Source organism: Brachyistius frenatus, unplaced genomic scaffold (assembly GCF_029030835.1).
Source record: "Brachyistius frenatus isolate BFR_SWC_R1_liver_20210118 unplaced genomic scaffold, ASM2903083v1 Contig_242, whole genome shotgun sequence".
NCBI classification, from domain to species: Eukaryota; Metazoa; Chordata; class Actinopteri; family Embiotocidae; genus Brachyistius; species Brachyistius frenatus.
Genome location: NW_027210841.1, coordinates 12,596 through 29,182, shown reverse-complemented (window position 1 = coordinate 29,182; position 16,587 = coordinate 12,596). Strand labels below are relative to the sequence as shown.

The 16,587-nt window shown below is 42.3% G+C and overlaps 1 protein-coding gene across 3 annotated transcripts in view; it reads right to left on the bottom strand.

Moving 5' to 3' along the window:
* Positions 1-16,587, bottom strand: part of efr3a (EFR3 homolog A (S. cerevisiae)) — an 85,737-nt gene that overhangs the window by 68,851 nt on the left and 299 nt on the right. For 2 of the 3 annotated variants that reach the window (XM_069720494.1, XM_069720495.1), the window contains exon 1: positions 10,377-10,443. The exons of the other annotated variant lie outside the window; for it this stretch is intronic. In XM_069720494.1, coding sequence (XP_069576595.1) covers positions 10,377-10,401 — 25 coding nt within the window. In that variant the 5' untranslated portion in view covers positions 10,402-10,443. Of the gene's footprint in view, positions 1-10,376; positions 10,444-16,587 lie in introns of those variants that run through there. 3 annotated transcript variants of the gene reach the window in all.

The window sequence follows — 16,587 nt, the reverse complement described above, 5'->3', positions numbered from 1 at the left end:
CGTCCATTTTTTATTTATTCTGAATTAACCTGCCCGGTGTGTATTTGTTTTGTAGGTTAGGGTCGGGCCGGTCGCCGATTGGCTAAATAGTCATTACGACGGGAGCCCGGCATTGTGAAACCGGTCCTCGGCTCGGCAAACAGAAGGAAGGGAAGGGAAACGAAGGTGAGTCGGTCTAAAACATTTAGAGAAAAGAGTTACAAGCCTCAGAAATCGTCAGTTAATAGCAGTCGCTTTTTTTTTTTTAAACGAATAGCGAATGACGCAATTCGTTCGAAATTAATTCAAACTCCGCCCCCTGCGTTTCCAGCAGTCGTTTATTTTTTTAAAGGGTCAATCCGATGGGGATTTGTTCGAGCGCCCTCTGCTGGATGACGAGGAAAACTACTTCGAAAAAAAGGTCTGCTGAGCATGTACACTGTCAATTTTGAATTTGAACCGGTAATTAGAGTTCGAATGTCAATTACGTTTAAACAAATTTTTCAAATAATAAGCGAGAGCCCTAATATAAACTAGCGATGGGTATTTCAAGCAAAAATTGAAATAATTGTATTATTTAATGGCGGCTGGCGGGCAGCTTTTAGGCGCATTACCGCCACCTTCTGCCGGGAGTGAAGCATTACAACCTGGCGTCGGTAAAAACAAGGGGAACTGAAGAAGAACGGAAGTCGCGCGTGCTAATCGATTTTGGAGATTAAAACGAATATTCGAAATTGGCGACCCCATCCCTGATATAAACAAGATCCATTTCTCACCTCAAGCGACAGATTATGTAAAATAATAAACTGTGCACATTTAAGTCAAGACATTTATTCACATCTGTGCATCTCCTGAAGTCAACGGGACCGAAACCTGCTACTTCACAGATGGCATCAAAAGAGGTCTTCCATTTTCTATCTGCTCAGACCTTCACCGTCATGTCAGCTCACAACGGGAGCTCAGGCAGAGCGGTGGAGGCGCTTGCACCACACTGAGATCTTCACACACACAAAAATAAAGACAGAAAGGAAAGGGACATGGAAACTACGCTTTCCTTTCCGCCGGTTTCCACGGTTTCCTGTCTCCTCCGCCTCCAGAGAATCCCGTCCGCTCAGCGTTTGCGCGTTAAAACCCGAGAATGAAATATAACCAATAAATGTGCTTCTGACAAGCAGCAGCTGGACAATGACGAAGAAACATTACTGTAACAGCAGGCAAACTTGAGACCAGGTAGAGTACGGGAAGCGAGGGGAAAAATTCAATTCTAATCCTTTTAAAAAGCCGATATTCCTCCCCTCAGATCAAATTGCCAAATAACTGTATGGAGCCATTTTTCTTTTCTTGGACATTTATCCTTTTAAGGATTTCAAAAATAGCTTTAAAACCTTTTTGGGAGGGATTCATTTCTAGTATCATTTTCAATGCCAGCATGAAGTAAAACCCTCAAACTACTTTAAAGGAGCTCAACTCTCCACCGAACGGATTTTATTTCGGCCGCTGAATAAACTCGGGGTCGAAACGGCACGGGAGAGCGGCGAAAGCAAACCCTCCGGTTTTGCCGGGACACGAAGAGGAACGTGTCTCTTCGGGGTCGTTTCCTCTTTTGACGGACGGTTTCGGCGTCCCGACGAGGCAGCGGGAAGGCGCCCGTGGCGGTTGGCGGGCATATGGAGCTGTTTACGCAGCACCACTCCAGTTTACTTGTGCTGAAGAAACACATCTGCTCGGCAGTCAAAACAGCTCAAGTATGGCTCAGCGGATGAGTTTGAGTTTCTTTTGCCTTCGTGTTGGGTTTTTTTTTAATTTTTTTTTTATCAAAAGCAAAGTTGGAGGCTTTTAAAATGTGCGTATTTGTCACGTATTTTCAAAGTAATCCTCCTGGAAACTTTACTTCATTTCCTTTCACATTAGCTGGTATATTGGCTGCAAAAAAAAAAAAAACCCTGACAGTTTTATGTGCCTCACTTTTTTATATATATATATATATATATATATATATGTGTGCAGTTTGTGAGAATGAGAAATGTTGAAATACATTTTATTCAGTCATTTTTTTTTCTTTAGCAATGATTGCATTTCGTTCGTCGATCATCATCACCGACAGTTGGAAACACGAAGCTATGTAATTTCCACTGCAGCGATTCAACCCACTTTCTTTTACCACAAACTTAATAACACGCGGCAGAAACTGGTAAATAGAGGTTTATTTTTAAAGACTTTTTCCAAATACTTCCTGAATAATTTCCTCTTTTTTTTTTCTTAAACACTAAAGAAGCAAGTTGGCTGGATGCCAAACTTCAATACCTTCATTACACTGACTGAATTTCTTCAATATTTTTCTACTACTGATAATTTTCTTATCATTCAGTAACACATTTTTTTTAATTTTTTTTTTTTTACCTGTGTTTCTTGCACACCAATACATTTTTGGTTTTACTCTACACATACACTTGATAAAAAATACAAAAATAAAATCGCTCCGTTACAACTGAGGTGAATCTCACGTTATAACGCCCCATTTTTACCTTTGTCTTGGTGCAGCCAGCTAACCACTGATAGCATGTGTTTAGGCGTTTAGAGAAATGTACCCATGGTACACTCTCCCTCTCTAGACTGCATGAAAACTAAACATTGTGTACCATTAGTGTCAGTTTTTTATTTTTCTTAAAAAGGATATCAGAGCATTGGTATTGAAAAAAAAAAAGAAGTAATTACATAAACGGTTTGAAGTCAAGGTGTCGTTCGTACCCGTTTCAAAAATGTCAGGACCAGTCAGGAACTCGCAGCTTCTCTATCTTTACAACTAAACGAAGCTAAAAAAAATTTACGTTACGAGGAAGGTTTCCAGAAAATAAGCTCGAACATATAAGAACCCGTAAAACTAACGTATCGCCTATTTATTTGGTTGTTCTACATCTGTTTTGTCGCCTGAAATAGAATCGGCTTTGGGAAATTAGCACTGCTCGGGGACTGCGGATCACTGTTGGATCAAAATCATTGAACCCGATCAGAATAATCAACGCCATGACGCAACCCGTAGCTGAAGCCAAAGAGGCAAACGTCCAGAAGACAAAAGCGAGGACACGCGGATCTCCTCCTGCAGTCCTACGGGACACCACGGGACACGAGAGAGACAGCAGACTACACACATCATGACGTACGTCACGTGACCGCGGAGGAGCGATGGCGAGCGTCCAGCGGTAGACCGAAGCAGCCGACCGTGTAATTACCATACACCATTGAATTCATGGAGCTCTGCCATGCGGCTATACTGAGTGCAGCGAAACGCCTTCAGGTCGGAGCATCACGGATGCGGAGAGACAAACACGGTGAGCCCCGAAGCTCCGAAGGCTTCCGCAGTCACTGCGGTGATTTTAATCCGGACTAATTTGGCTTTTGTTTACTTTGAAAACTGTTTCCTGCTTGTTAAATCTATACCTAAATGTAGGAGTTGGTTTTTCTTCGGGGGACTTACGATTACTTTTGTTTTGAAGCGTAGCGAGTAAAAAGCTTTTTAAGATTTCAAAGTCACAAAACTTCTTTGAATTCTCAACAAAAAAAAATTTAAACCGGAGGAGCGTAAATTCTCCGTAAAAACATGGGCTAAACATATTTATTTCCAATAACGATCGTCGAAAACGATCTACTCCTCACTACGGTTAAAGTTCCTCCTTTAAATTCGTTCTGAAACATTCTTAAAAATGAAGGTTCTGCCTCAGAGTATTTCCATATTAAAAACCTTGCAGTCGAAAACATAAGGAACGTGGATTTACTGTACATTTACCCCTGAAACGAGGCTTGTGTATATTTTACTTGGGATCTGCAAATGTCCGCCTCTCACGGGACTCAAAACAAAGACGTTTAGTCAAAAAGCTGTGAGGCTGCTGGCGCTGACCGTGTATGGAAACAAGACTCTGGACGACTGACCATGGACAAACCCTCGTTTTCTGTCCACAAACTGCTCCGCGGCAACGCCAACAAAAGACACTTTAAAATACTTCGACCATCCGACATGAAGATGCACATTTACTGAACACGAGGAATATTTACAGGCCGGGGATTTACACAAGGAACAACGGTCAGTCAATTACTGTAGCTGCTTCACACTTTAGTTCATTAGTCTTAAAAAACAATTCAGTTTAAAAAAAAAGAGAGAAATTGGCCAAACCTGGCATCTTTTGAAAAGCTTTATGTGTCCAACGAAGAGTCCAAACCAAGCAGCTAACATGATTTAAAAGGAGATACAAAAACAAAAAACAAAAAAAAAAAGCACCAAATTAAGAAGCTGAACCAAAACAGTGCCATCAATCATAAATAAAGCGTCTTCGCTCGGGAAGGGTCCAACAAATCAATATTTAGTAGATTAACCTCAGGTTTATCAAGGCCTTGCTGGATCTCAGCATGCTCAATCAATACCCGATCGATACTTTATTAGGTTTAATCAGGCGTGGTGGTGCTGGAATAAAAAAAAAATTTTTTACATAAAGCAGCTGTGTGGAAGTGACGGACGGTGTGCGAGACCCGACATCAGATCTGGTTGTAAGTTTATTGTATTCTGGAAGTGTAACGGAGGCGCTTTGACTTTCTTGCAACACACTCCAGCGTGATTACATTACATGGTGGTCGGCTCAATTGGCCTCCGATCGTCTCGTAAATGACATTCATGTACGACTAATTTGCAGCAGCAAATACGCTTCAAAGGAAACGTGCTGCCCAAATCGTATTTTCTATCAACATAATGAGGATGTTGATGCCAACTACATGATATCTACTATTTTAGGCGTCTGAAGTTTCAGCGAGGTCAATGAGAAGTAAAGCTTTCCAGCTCGAGACGACCTTATAAAAGAAGCGCCGGTTCTTTAAAGAGGAAGCAAATCCAATTAGCTGGGCCTGCCTCTGAACGAATCTATATCAGTAATCAGATCTTCTTGATCTAACACAGACTCAATTAAACTGATCACGTTGGCACTTCGGCCGTATCGGTTAATCCTGCAGGATGGAGATTCCAGGAATTTGGTATTCTGGGAAGGCCCGGCGGTTCTCAATTTACCCCCAATTTCATTTGGACATCTGACAACATGGAGGCCGGATGTGTGAAACCGAGCAGGTAACACGAGAGCGGATCAGATAGTTTAAAACAAAAAGGCTTACTACATCTGACCTCGCATTCGTCATTTCAAGACGAGTTAAACTCAACACTTCTCATTCAGGAAAAAAAAAACTGGGCATTATCAGTATGAATTAAAGTAAATTAAGTTGTGAACTGGAATAGATTTTAAATTAAACCCTGACGAGGCAACAAAAAGATGCACCAAAAACCAACAATAACTCATAATTAGCGCCTCTAAATTGCTGACCAATCATTTTAAAATGGGAAAAAAAATATCTTTTTAGATTGAATTTTACTGACATTACGAGCATCACCATCCGTAGGAAAAAAAAAGGAGTAAATTAATTTAGTGCAAATTTCTTTTTACAAACCTTGTTTATTTTTTTATTTTTTTCATATGTAGACTAAATATTGACCAGACCTGATTTCCGTCTTGAAAAAAAAAATGTATTAGCGGTAAAAACTGTGAGAATAACCTCTAAAACTGAAAAAAAAAATCACTTACACACAAGCAGCTTTAGAGTAATGTCTCTTTGTCTGCAGCGAAGCTCTGTATTATGGGATGTAATTATCCGCTGAACTTCCATTAACGGAACATTTCCTCGACGTACCAATGAGGTATCAGCCACTGATATATTGTGCATACCGAGGCCAGCAGACAGATGCGATCGCCGCGGTGACGGCGAGCCCATTAACGACGACTCCTATCAATATTCATGTTTTATCTTTGCTGTCCGACAAAACAAAATGAATTCTGTCTCCTGCGTTTCCACCAATCTTGTTGAAGGGAGTAAGTGAGGTGATTGAAAGCACGCGCACAGTTACGCAAACCAATCAAATTCATACACGGCCATTTATTAACCGAGTGTGTCTGCAGCTCTGTGTGCAGCCGTCATTATCGATTCAACCAGCTGTCATCTTCCACGGGAAGCGTGCGCGTTCAAATATTAATAATTTGAAAGGCTAACACGTACACACACACACACACACACACACACACACCTCGTTAAAATAATTTCTGTCTATAAGGACTGAGCTCATGTTGGAAAAAAGAAAAAGACTAAATGTGCCGATGAAGTAAACGAAGCGAGAGTAGTTAAGTATTTGCGTATCGGATCTAAGGCTGCAACTAACTCATTTTTCTATTTGCGATTAACCTGCGAACATATTTTCTTAATTGATCATTCGGTCAGTCAAAGTTTCCAGAGTGCATTTTAAAAAGGTCTCACTTTGTCCAACCAACAATTTAAAACCTCAAAAAATATTTATTCATGCAATGATATAAAGGAATAATCAGCAAATTCTTATTTTTAACAACGTTATATATCGATGATATAATTGAGTGATTAACTCACCGACTTCTTCAGGTATTATTCTAACGGTTGGTCCGAACTAAAGCAGACAACTTGTTTGTCATTTCCAAGAACGCAACAAATTAAAAAAAAAATTCAAAAACAACTTTTAATCGTGCAAGAGACTTTGAATTTTCAGATGAATTCAAGCTGTAGTCTTTCAAGACCTCTTTTTACTTCCTGCCTCTGACGGTGTCACCTAAAATAAAAAAATAAAAAAACGAAAACTCTACAAGCTTATCGTCAGTGGAGGTAGAAAGATGGTTGGTGTTGAAACGGAGGAATTTTTGCCGACTCGGGAGGGGGAGGAGGGGGGGGGGCGTCTGATCTGTCAGTTTTGGTCGGACACCATCAGATCAAAGAGTCGACAGGGCGAGAGACCTCAAGACGATCTAATGGAGACGTCGCTTCGCGTTTGACTTTTCTTTTGGAGTGAATTTTGAGAACGTCCCGAATCACAGCTGGCGAAAAAAAAAAAAAAAAACAACTACGTGCAATCAGTCCGAAGGAAATCTGATGGAAACCTCGGTAGCCATGTTTGTTTATCCGTGTCACATGACATCTCGGAGTCCATCTGTCACATTCTAATGACGCTCGGGGGCCGTTTGCCCTTTTTTTTTTTTTTCTCACCGAAAGCTCTTGATGGTTTACGCCGTAAAAAAAAAATAATTTAAAAAAAAAAAGGTCAAGGAGAGTCATTTTTAGCAACGAGCCCCATTTGGACAGTTTATCTACACAAAGTAGGTTACTTGTAATTATAACTTCAACTTTTTTGCTAATTGATCCCATCTGCACCGACCAAAACTGTTGATTTCCCATCTCGACTCCGACCTTAATTTCACCCTGCGATGACGGTCGTGAGAGACAGGCGGGTTTTTTTGCTTCTCATTTCTGAGCGAGTTGTAGTTCTTCACGATCTTTACACATCCGACATGTGAGCGGGCGGGCGGGCGGAAGTCGGTCTACTGGACGCTGGAAGTACGGCAGCCTTCGGTTTCAAACGAATCTACTCCTCCGTCAATAAAAACGTGTATTTTAGACGGCACCGGAAACATCAAACCAACGGTCTTGCATCAAAAACACAGTAATCAGGACGTTTGATACAAAAACCTGTCGTGAGCGGTGAGTAAAGAAAAAAAAAATAGCAGCAAAAAACAAATATTAACCAGGTTGATGTGTCATCGTACTTTATAATGTTCAGGTGAAGTTTAATTATTAATTTTAACTTTTAGTACTTCTGCCTGCACGGTGCGTGTTTGCTTGTAATAAAAAAATGAAAATGCAAAAAAAATGCAAGCTCCAGCGTTTTGAGCAGTGTGTGTGTGTGTGTGTGTGTGTGTGTGTGTGTGTGTGTGTGTGTGTGTGTGTGTGTGTGTGTGTGTGTGTGTGTGTGTGTGTGTGTGTGTGTGTGTGTGGTCTTGCTCTGCCAGCTGATTGTTGCAGTCAGCTTTTGTGCATGTGTGGGTGCGGTGCATCTTAGTCAGCTATTCTGACAGGACAAGCGTGTGCATGTTTGTCCCGCGTGCGTGCGCTCGTCTTCGCGGCGACCCACTTCAGTACATCCGCGTATCGGAAACGCCGCGTATTGTTCGAACTTCCGCCGTAAATTTACGGACCTTTAAATAACTTTTCTATCTAATTTTTTGCAAACTCGTCCATTCTGAACCGAATCTAAAAAAAATTTAAAAAAATAAAAATAAAACTACTTCAGCTGCAGAGGTGACAAGTTTTTTTGACTAAAACTATAAAAAAAAATTAATTTTTTTTAAAAAACGTTAAAGTTTTGAGGTGTATAACATTCAGTATATTCAAAATGCATCCAAGTCCTGTAACTGGAAAACAGGAAAAACATTAAACTCTGTGTCTGAAAAAAAAAAAAAAAAAAAAACCTGTTCCCGGGGTTAAATCCACCTTTTTTTAGAGCCGAGGTTAGAACCGGGCCATTGTCTGGGTTAGTTGCTCAACATGCATGTCAATGAGGGTCCTCAGGGGAGGAATAGAAGTTTAAAAATACAGGCATGTGTGTGTGTGTGTGTGTGTGTGTGTGTGTGTGTGTGTGTGTGTGTGTGTGTGTGTGTGTGTGTGTGTGTGTGTGTGTGTGTGTGTGTGTGTGTGTGTGTGCACGTGTCTCGCAGCTAGAGAGGATGGGAGGGACTTAATTGAGCATGAAAGGCAACAGATGACCTCTGGTGCTTCAGCGCTGCCGCCAATCAAACATCTGCCAGCCGGCGGGGGGGGGTGGGAGGGCTCAAGGACGGCCGCCGGGCAAAACCCGAAACACCAATAAAAATGCTCAGATTTTCACCTGGGAACACTCACACTAACACTGATAGGGACACCATTATATATATATATATATATATATATATCAGGGAGGGGAGGGGAGGAGGGGGATTCATGCTGTTCATCTCGTCAAGTCGTGTTTGCAGTCAAATTGAACGGTCTGAAGGTTCAAGGTTGAACGTATTTGTCATTTTGGTACCATATCCACATCAACACGCGTACAGTGGAAGGAATTTGCTTTTCTCGGGAAGATAATTATCACATTAAAAAAAATATCAACGCACAGTTACAATGCGCAGCTAAAACGTACAGTTCTTCGTTAAATATAACTATTCATCGAGCGGGTTTTGCAACAACAAAAATCTATAAAAGTCCGGTATTATCAGCGCTCCGCAGGTAGTCTGTGTTTATGCAGCCAGAGGCCTTTTTCCTGGTCAGACACTTTTATTAGACTGGCGTAAAACTCGGCCCCGGCAACCAAACACCATCTGCGAGTGCGTCACGGACAACAGCGGCAACCAACAGTAGAACGGGAACAGGAAACCAAACCAAGAAGAAGAGACTAGAAAACCAAGAAAACGGATAGCATTTCTGCTACATGACTGCACCACAGGCCTGTCAATCAAACAGGCAAGCCCCGCCCCCACTACAAAAAAAAAAAACACAGCTTTTTAAAGCTTACTTTCTAATTCATGACGGGAATTATTTTCAGGTGGACGTCCAGAATAGATGAGAGAAGTTGAATGGGAGTCTTCGGAGCCGGAGGCCTCTTTTTTTTGGAGCCGACCCCTAGTGGCACTCGGTGGTATTGCGGCTTTAAGGCACTTCTGCATCGGCCCTGATTTCTTCAGAACCAGAAGCTCCGTCCAAAGTTAGACCGTTTTCATTACTAAAAAGAGCATCTCATACAATATTAGTTTTCTTTGTAGGAATCATAAATCAGCAAGTAATAACCATCCTGGTGGAACCGTTACCTCTTTTCTACTGTCTAATAAAAAAATAGGAAAACATTTTTTCCCAAATTGTCATACTGTATGCACACGTATTGCTTCTAAGAGGACCCGAGTATAAATAATTCACATTTGAAGCTGTTTAAACTTTCATTAACTGAATATGCGTGAGAGACAAATCCACACACACACACACACACACACACACACACACAGACACACACACACACACACACACACACACACACACACACACACACACACACACACACTGCAGCTGCTGAAGGGACAGCAGGAGCTTCGGTTCACAAAAAACAAAGAACAATCGATCATCAGCATCCTTTTCGCGGCTCATCCCCCCCCCCACCCCACCCACCCACCCCCGACGTGTTCCGGCAACAAGGAAATCTGTGCGCTCACACCGATTGGTCCCGAGGCTGTGTCAATCAAGCTGAACCAGGCGGCTGATTGGACGACGGAGGGAGGGTTTGATGGTTCATGCAGAGAGCAGATCAATGGTTGCCGTCACGCAGGCTTGTTCACTTGGACCTGGAAGTGTTAGCCTCCCGTACTCTGTCACTGTCTCTCTCTCTCTCTCTCTCTCTCTCACACACACACACACACACACACACACACACACACACACACACACACACACACACACGAGAGGAGTCAACAATTCAACAATCCGACCCCCCTTACCCGACTCGTTGTTCTCCGAATCCATCTCGAAGCGGCGGACGGCCTGCCAGGTGGACCTCGACTCCTCCGTCTCTCACTTCCTCTGTGATTCAACTCCCCCCCTCTCTCTCTCGATCTCCCTCTCTACCTCTCTCTACCCCCCCACCCCCTCACACACTGACACTCATCGCTGACCTTGCAGTGCTTGTGTTTTCCCCTCGCCGGCGGCGGCGGCGGCAGCAGCAGCAGCAGCAGCAGCTCTCAGCTGATGGCTGCAGGTGAAGCTGCAGCTCTGCAGAGTCGAGTCCAAAACAGCTAAAACGTTCAAACCCCCACTCACCCCCCCTCCCTCCTCCCCCAAACCCCCAACCACCGCTCAGTACCGATTCTCCCCGAGTGCCGAGAGGAAAACACATTAAAAACACTCTGTACACACACTGGAGAGCTTGGGGAGGGGGTGGGGGGGGGGGGAATTAAAGGTGTTTTAATCATCCTGATTGAAGTGTGATTATGCAGATTTACTGAGAGGGACGGCTGTGGAAGGAATTTATCATTTCAGTATGTGTGTGTGTGTGTGTGTGTGTGTGGGCCTCTGTGGTTGTATAACAGCTTCTTTTTTTTTATGTGTGTGTGTGTGTGTGTGTGTGTGTGTGTGTGTGTGTGTGTGTGTGTGTGTGTGTGTGTGTGTGTGTGTGTGTGTGTGTGTGTGTATTTGTACTTCCATCTTTGCAAGGACTAATTTTAGTTTCAGACCTCGAACACGACGAACATTTTGCAAAGTTTTGTTTTGCAAAAGTGAAGACGAATGAAAAAATTGGAGGATATTTAGATTTTATTTTTTTTTTTTTACCAGATGCTTTAACGATTAACTGAAAGAGGAAGAAGGAAGCAGGAGCGTCGAAAGCAAGGATGGGGACTTTCTTTTCGAAAGTATGGACTTTTTTGGGGGGAAGTTAAGTGTTTCTGGAGATCGACGATATTTAAAAAAAAAAAAAAGAAGAAATAAAACGTGGGAGTTTCCGGACACGCTTCCGTGTTCGTCACGTGTGCTCCGACGACAAAAACACATCACGCAAGAGTCGACCAGAGGAACATGGGACGCCTCACTTTGACGACACATGACGGTCTTTGTGTTTTTTTTGTTTTTTTGATGATGATGATTTAGGCACCAAATAAAACGATACTTGACAACATGAGGTGAAAGGCATTGTGGGAGATGTAGTTACTCTGTGTATCAGCAGCAGGGACGGCAGTTGGTATTGTTATACCAACATTAAAAAAAATCATTTTTGTCTGTAATAAATGAAATGAAAATCCCTGTTTAGAGCCATCGGAGTGTAATTTCGAGATCTTTGTGTACTACCGGCCGGTGTGAGTGTGATAGTGCGAGTATCGTTTGTTTTAGACGGCGGTGTGTCAACAGTTCAGTGCTTTTGTGTTGTGGACATAAAAGGAGCTCCATAAAGAAACGGTTTTCCCCGTTTGACCCCTGACCTCGGCTCCCTCCCGACACCTTTGGGATGAGCTGGAACGCTGACGGCGAGCCGGACCTCGTCCCCAACATCGTCGGAGGTCACTAACGGGGAGCGAGAACGCCCGCGGCGGGGCGGGTTCAACATCCGGCCGAAACGAGAAGACCAGCGGTTGTTGGAGCGGCACGTCAACGCTTCGGTCATCCGCAAAACACTTAAACAAGCAACACTTAAAAAGCCACTTTCTGCTGTGTGTTTTCGGGATTTTCTGACGTACGTTTATGGTTGTGAGAGAAACGTGGTAAACTCCGTGGTTGTCAGGCAGAAACGGTCGTCTAAGATTACACCGTGAGAATTCATAAAAAGGCCACATTTTTTAGTTTTGGTGACCAAAGACGGCCTGCAGCAAAATTCAAAGGGCGTCAGACATTTAGGACCAAGTCCTGACAGTTTGACCACTGCGGCGACCAACATCTACCTCCCAACCAGTCAACCAATCAACCAACCAACCAACCAACCAACCACCCAACCAGCCAGTCAACCAATCAACCTCCCTTCCAACCAACCAACTAACTAGCCAACCTACCAATCAACCAACTAACCAACCTCCCTCCCAACCAACCAACTAACCATCCAACCAGACAATCCAACGACTTGATCTCCAACAGCTTGACACAGATTAAGACCAAGATTTGTTTTTTGTTTTTTTTCGACTCATCTCACACGTTGCGACATGCAATAAAATTAAAGGCAGCTTAACGTGTGCGTCCAAATATTTTCGACCATGAAATGTATAAACTTCAGTATCTTTAATGTCTCAGTTTTACTGCAACGTGAGAAATCAACATTTTTAACAACATTAGGTTTTCTAAAGGACATATTTCTGAGTCATGTTTTTGTAATTTGAAACGCTGTCTGATATACAAAAAGCACCGAACAACGTGAGTGACATATCGCCTGTGGTTTGATCTGCAAAATTAGGAGACATTATTCCCATAAAAGTCTTTAATTTAGCCCACCGGGAGAGCCGAACCGTCTCGTGTTTCAACATCAAAGTCTTCCACTTTAATTCTGCGATTCTGTACATGTGAATTTGCATAGAAATACTTTGGAGGTTAATCCACATTGAGGAAAACATGAAAGTACCGGCTGCTATTTTTTCCCGCTCAGCCATTTAACAATTCTGGTGGCGTTTTGCTGCCTCTCGACACCTGTCTGAAGTTGATAGAGGCGAACATCCGACTACAAAAAAGGCCAGAAGAAAAGTGTCAAAAAAATAAATAAAAAAAATCCTCCTCGACAAATTGAGCGTCGCACAACAAGCGAGAGACAAGGAGATAAAAAAATAAATAAAAAAAAGTTTAAAAGACGCAGAGCGGCGGAGGAAAAACAAGATGGGAGCCGCGTCTCCTTTGAAGTTATATTTAGGTTCCCCCTCCGAAATCCTCCTTTGCAGAACAAAACCGTCTTCGGCTACAAATCACGGCCGACGACCGAAGGGAGGAACCGTCCCAAGAGCGCAGGAACCACTTAGCCGGCGTGAGCATGAATCTTTTTTTCTTTTCTTTTTTTTTAAACCAGCACAGGTTCGACTTTTGATTCTCCCCTCGCATCGTAAAAACGTCCCACCTGGGACACAGATGCATGCTGGGGGACGAGGCTCACAGCAGGTGGTCCACATCCGTTTAGCTGCTTTTTTTGTTTTGTTTTGTTTTAACAACAAACTGGAAATGTAACGCTCCTCCAACGCAGGTAAAAAAAAAAAAAAAAAAGTGTAAAGCAAATGGAAATAAAACCTGGAAGTGATCGTTCTTTATGTGTTGAGCGTGGTGAAGAGGAGGTGAAAAGATAAACGCACACGTTTTAACAACGTAACGACCCGCTACTGAACCAAAACCTGTTTTCTAGGACCATTTGTAGATTGTATCTTCCATGTTTTTGTTGTTTTTTTCTGGGCACAGACTTGTTTCCCATTTTTATTTCTTTAAAGTATAAAAACAAAACAAAAAAATCAATTAACAATAGCTCGCAAAAAATTTGAAAACAGTCAGCAGCTGGACTTCGTACGCATCGAACGGCTGCGAGTGATCACGTGACGTTCACGTCGATTTTACGTTAATAAATCAAATGGAAAACGAACTATTTCAATAATTAAGTCATCATTTTTTTTTGGTGCGTTTTCACAAGTCGCTCCGGACGAAATGCGACGTTTAATGGGCTGCTGGGGGGAAAAAAAACAACGACCCCGACTAACAAAATAAATAAATCTCGTTCCAGAAAATGTCACTTTTTTTAAGACGAGTTCTACAACAACAACAAAAACTAAAAAACATGAAGATCCCAGCAGGAATCCATCCACCCGTCCGTTTATCTCCACTTATCTCACCATGTGCTTTATCTGACTGTTCATTCAGCCGAACGGTGACAGCAGCAGCGGCGGGTTTGTCCTACATAATGACTTAATTGAGGTGGTTAACACTTTGAGGGTAATGAGAGCCTCCAGACCACAACAGACGCCGAAATGGAGCGCGCACACACACACAGGAGGAAAAAATAATCCGTGTCGATTTTAAAAAAACAAACCTCAAAAGACTTCACTTTTCGACTGCAGCTTCGAGCCTGAATGAGCATTAACTTAAAACTAATCCAAAAATAAAAATAAAAAAAAAGGAAAATCAAGTCATCTTACATTTCCATGACAACCACTTGAAATATCCAGCAGGCGAGGAAAACTGTGTGATGTGATAAAAAGCTCCAGACTCTAGTGTTTTTTTTTTTTAAGGTGCTTCCTATACTTAGGGATGGGACATGATTTTTCAAATATTCAAATAGTTGTTAATATATTTAAAAAAAAATGAGGAGGTGGGACTATCGTTCTTCCTTATTTCCCTTTTCTTTTTTTTTTTTTTTTTTTTTTACTGGCGCCTGGTTGTAATGCATCACTCCTGTCAGAAGGTGGCGGTAATTTGGCATAAAAGCCGCCATTTAAACAACATCAGAAGAAGAACAACTCGCTACCAAGTCTCCGAAGCTGTTGTTGGTTATTCTGCCGTCCTATCGTTTCCACATTGCTACCTTTTCTGTACGAAATAATGAATACCAGTCTCCGAAGCTGCGCAGGTAAAACCGTGCGGCGGGAATTCGGTAAATCAGCGAATAGTTACGCGGAAATTTCGACTCGGGCTTTTGCGCGAAACGCCCGGCCCGAAGCGGATACGTTAACGATGTCGCGAAAAAAATGCCAATTAGGCGGCTTTAGCCGTTTTAACCCCCGTTGAGAATATTTGTCAGCAGCGGTTCTGCCGTCTACCAGTCCACGTCGCCGACATATGCAAACACACACACAACATCCATCCAGGGATCGATGTTCAAGGCGTCACATTACCGCTAATGTAATCAGCAGTTTACCACCGGGAGTAATTACAGGCACCGGGATGCAGAGTCCTCCAGGCTGCCGACGCCGTCTGAAACACCGCCACCCAAAAAAAATTAAAAAAAAATAATAAAAAGAAACAACAAGTATGTCTGGAGGGAGTTTTTTTTTTTAAGTGTCTTTTGTTTTTGTTTTTAAAAGGAGAGAAACGCTCTCCAGTAAACATCAGCTGGTTACCTTCCAGAGCAGCTGCTGCTGGAGGAGTAGAAGAAGAAATGGGGGGGGGGGGGTTGAAGAGGGGGGGCCCAAAGTTTTCAACTTTCCCAAAATAGAAAACAGACAGGACGGGACACACACACACACACACACACACACACACACACACACACACGGTTTTCTAATGCCCCATGCCGTCCCTTTATTTATGCAACAGTCTACTGGGCACACGTCCAGGATTAAAGACTGTTGAAGTCGGGACAGGGAGCGAAGGAGGACACAAAAAACATAAAATAAAAAAAACAAAATGGGTATGTTTCCGATTTTTTTTTTAGTCTAATAAAAAAATTGCCGAACACCCCCTGAATGCATCACAACAGTTTGACATCTTCATGCATCTTCAGTAGGAACAGAAACGCCGCATCAGAACTGCTCCCAGGTTCACCTCGATTGCACACTAATCTGTTAATTAATCAATCAGTCTTTTAAAATATCAGCATAACATATAATTATTTTTTTTAAGAGCGTAAAAGGGATTAAAAGCACCCATCGCCTCACATGACCCTCTGTTGCCACCACCCTGCTGCATGCCGTCTACTTACTGCCTGCTTATAATTAGAAAGAAATTGGGGTGTTTTGAAGTATTAACAGCAAATTAATCTAAATATTTTCAAATACTACAAAAAAAAAAAAAAAAAAAAGAAGTTACAAATTGGCACAATACGATTGGTCGGCGCCAACCAGGTTCACAGTAACATAAACAAGAAGCTTTAAAAACTGTCAGGCAACGAAATCAATTACAAGACTTGATATTTTCAGCTCTGGCGCAACAGCTGGTGGAATTTGTCTGCCGTCTCAGGCTGAGGACGATGAGCTGACGAACTGCTGCTCATCCTTTTCACGATCGATTACAACCATTTAAACTCTTGATTTATTGCAAAGAAAACGCAAATAACGTATTGATCGAGCTTCCCAAATGCACGTTTGCCTTGACGTCTCACTGTAAATTAAATGTCTTGGAATTTCTTGGACTGGAGGTCAACGTGGGCTCAGAGAGGAACTTATAACCAACGGGACTAAAATTTAAAATTAATGTGCAACTATTTTTATAATTCTCAAATCATAAAGCTCATAAGGAGAAAAAAACAACACTGCTTTTGGTTAATATCAT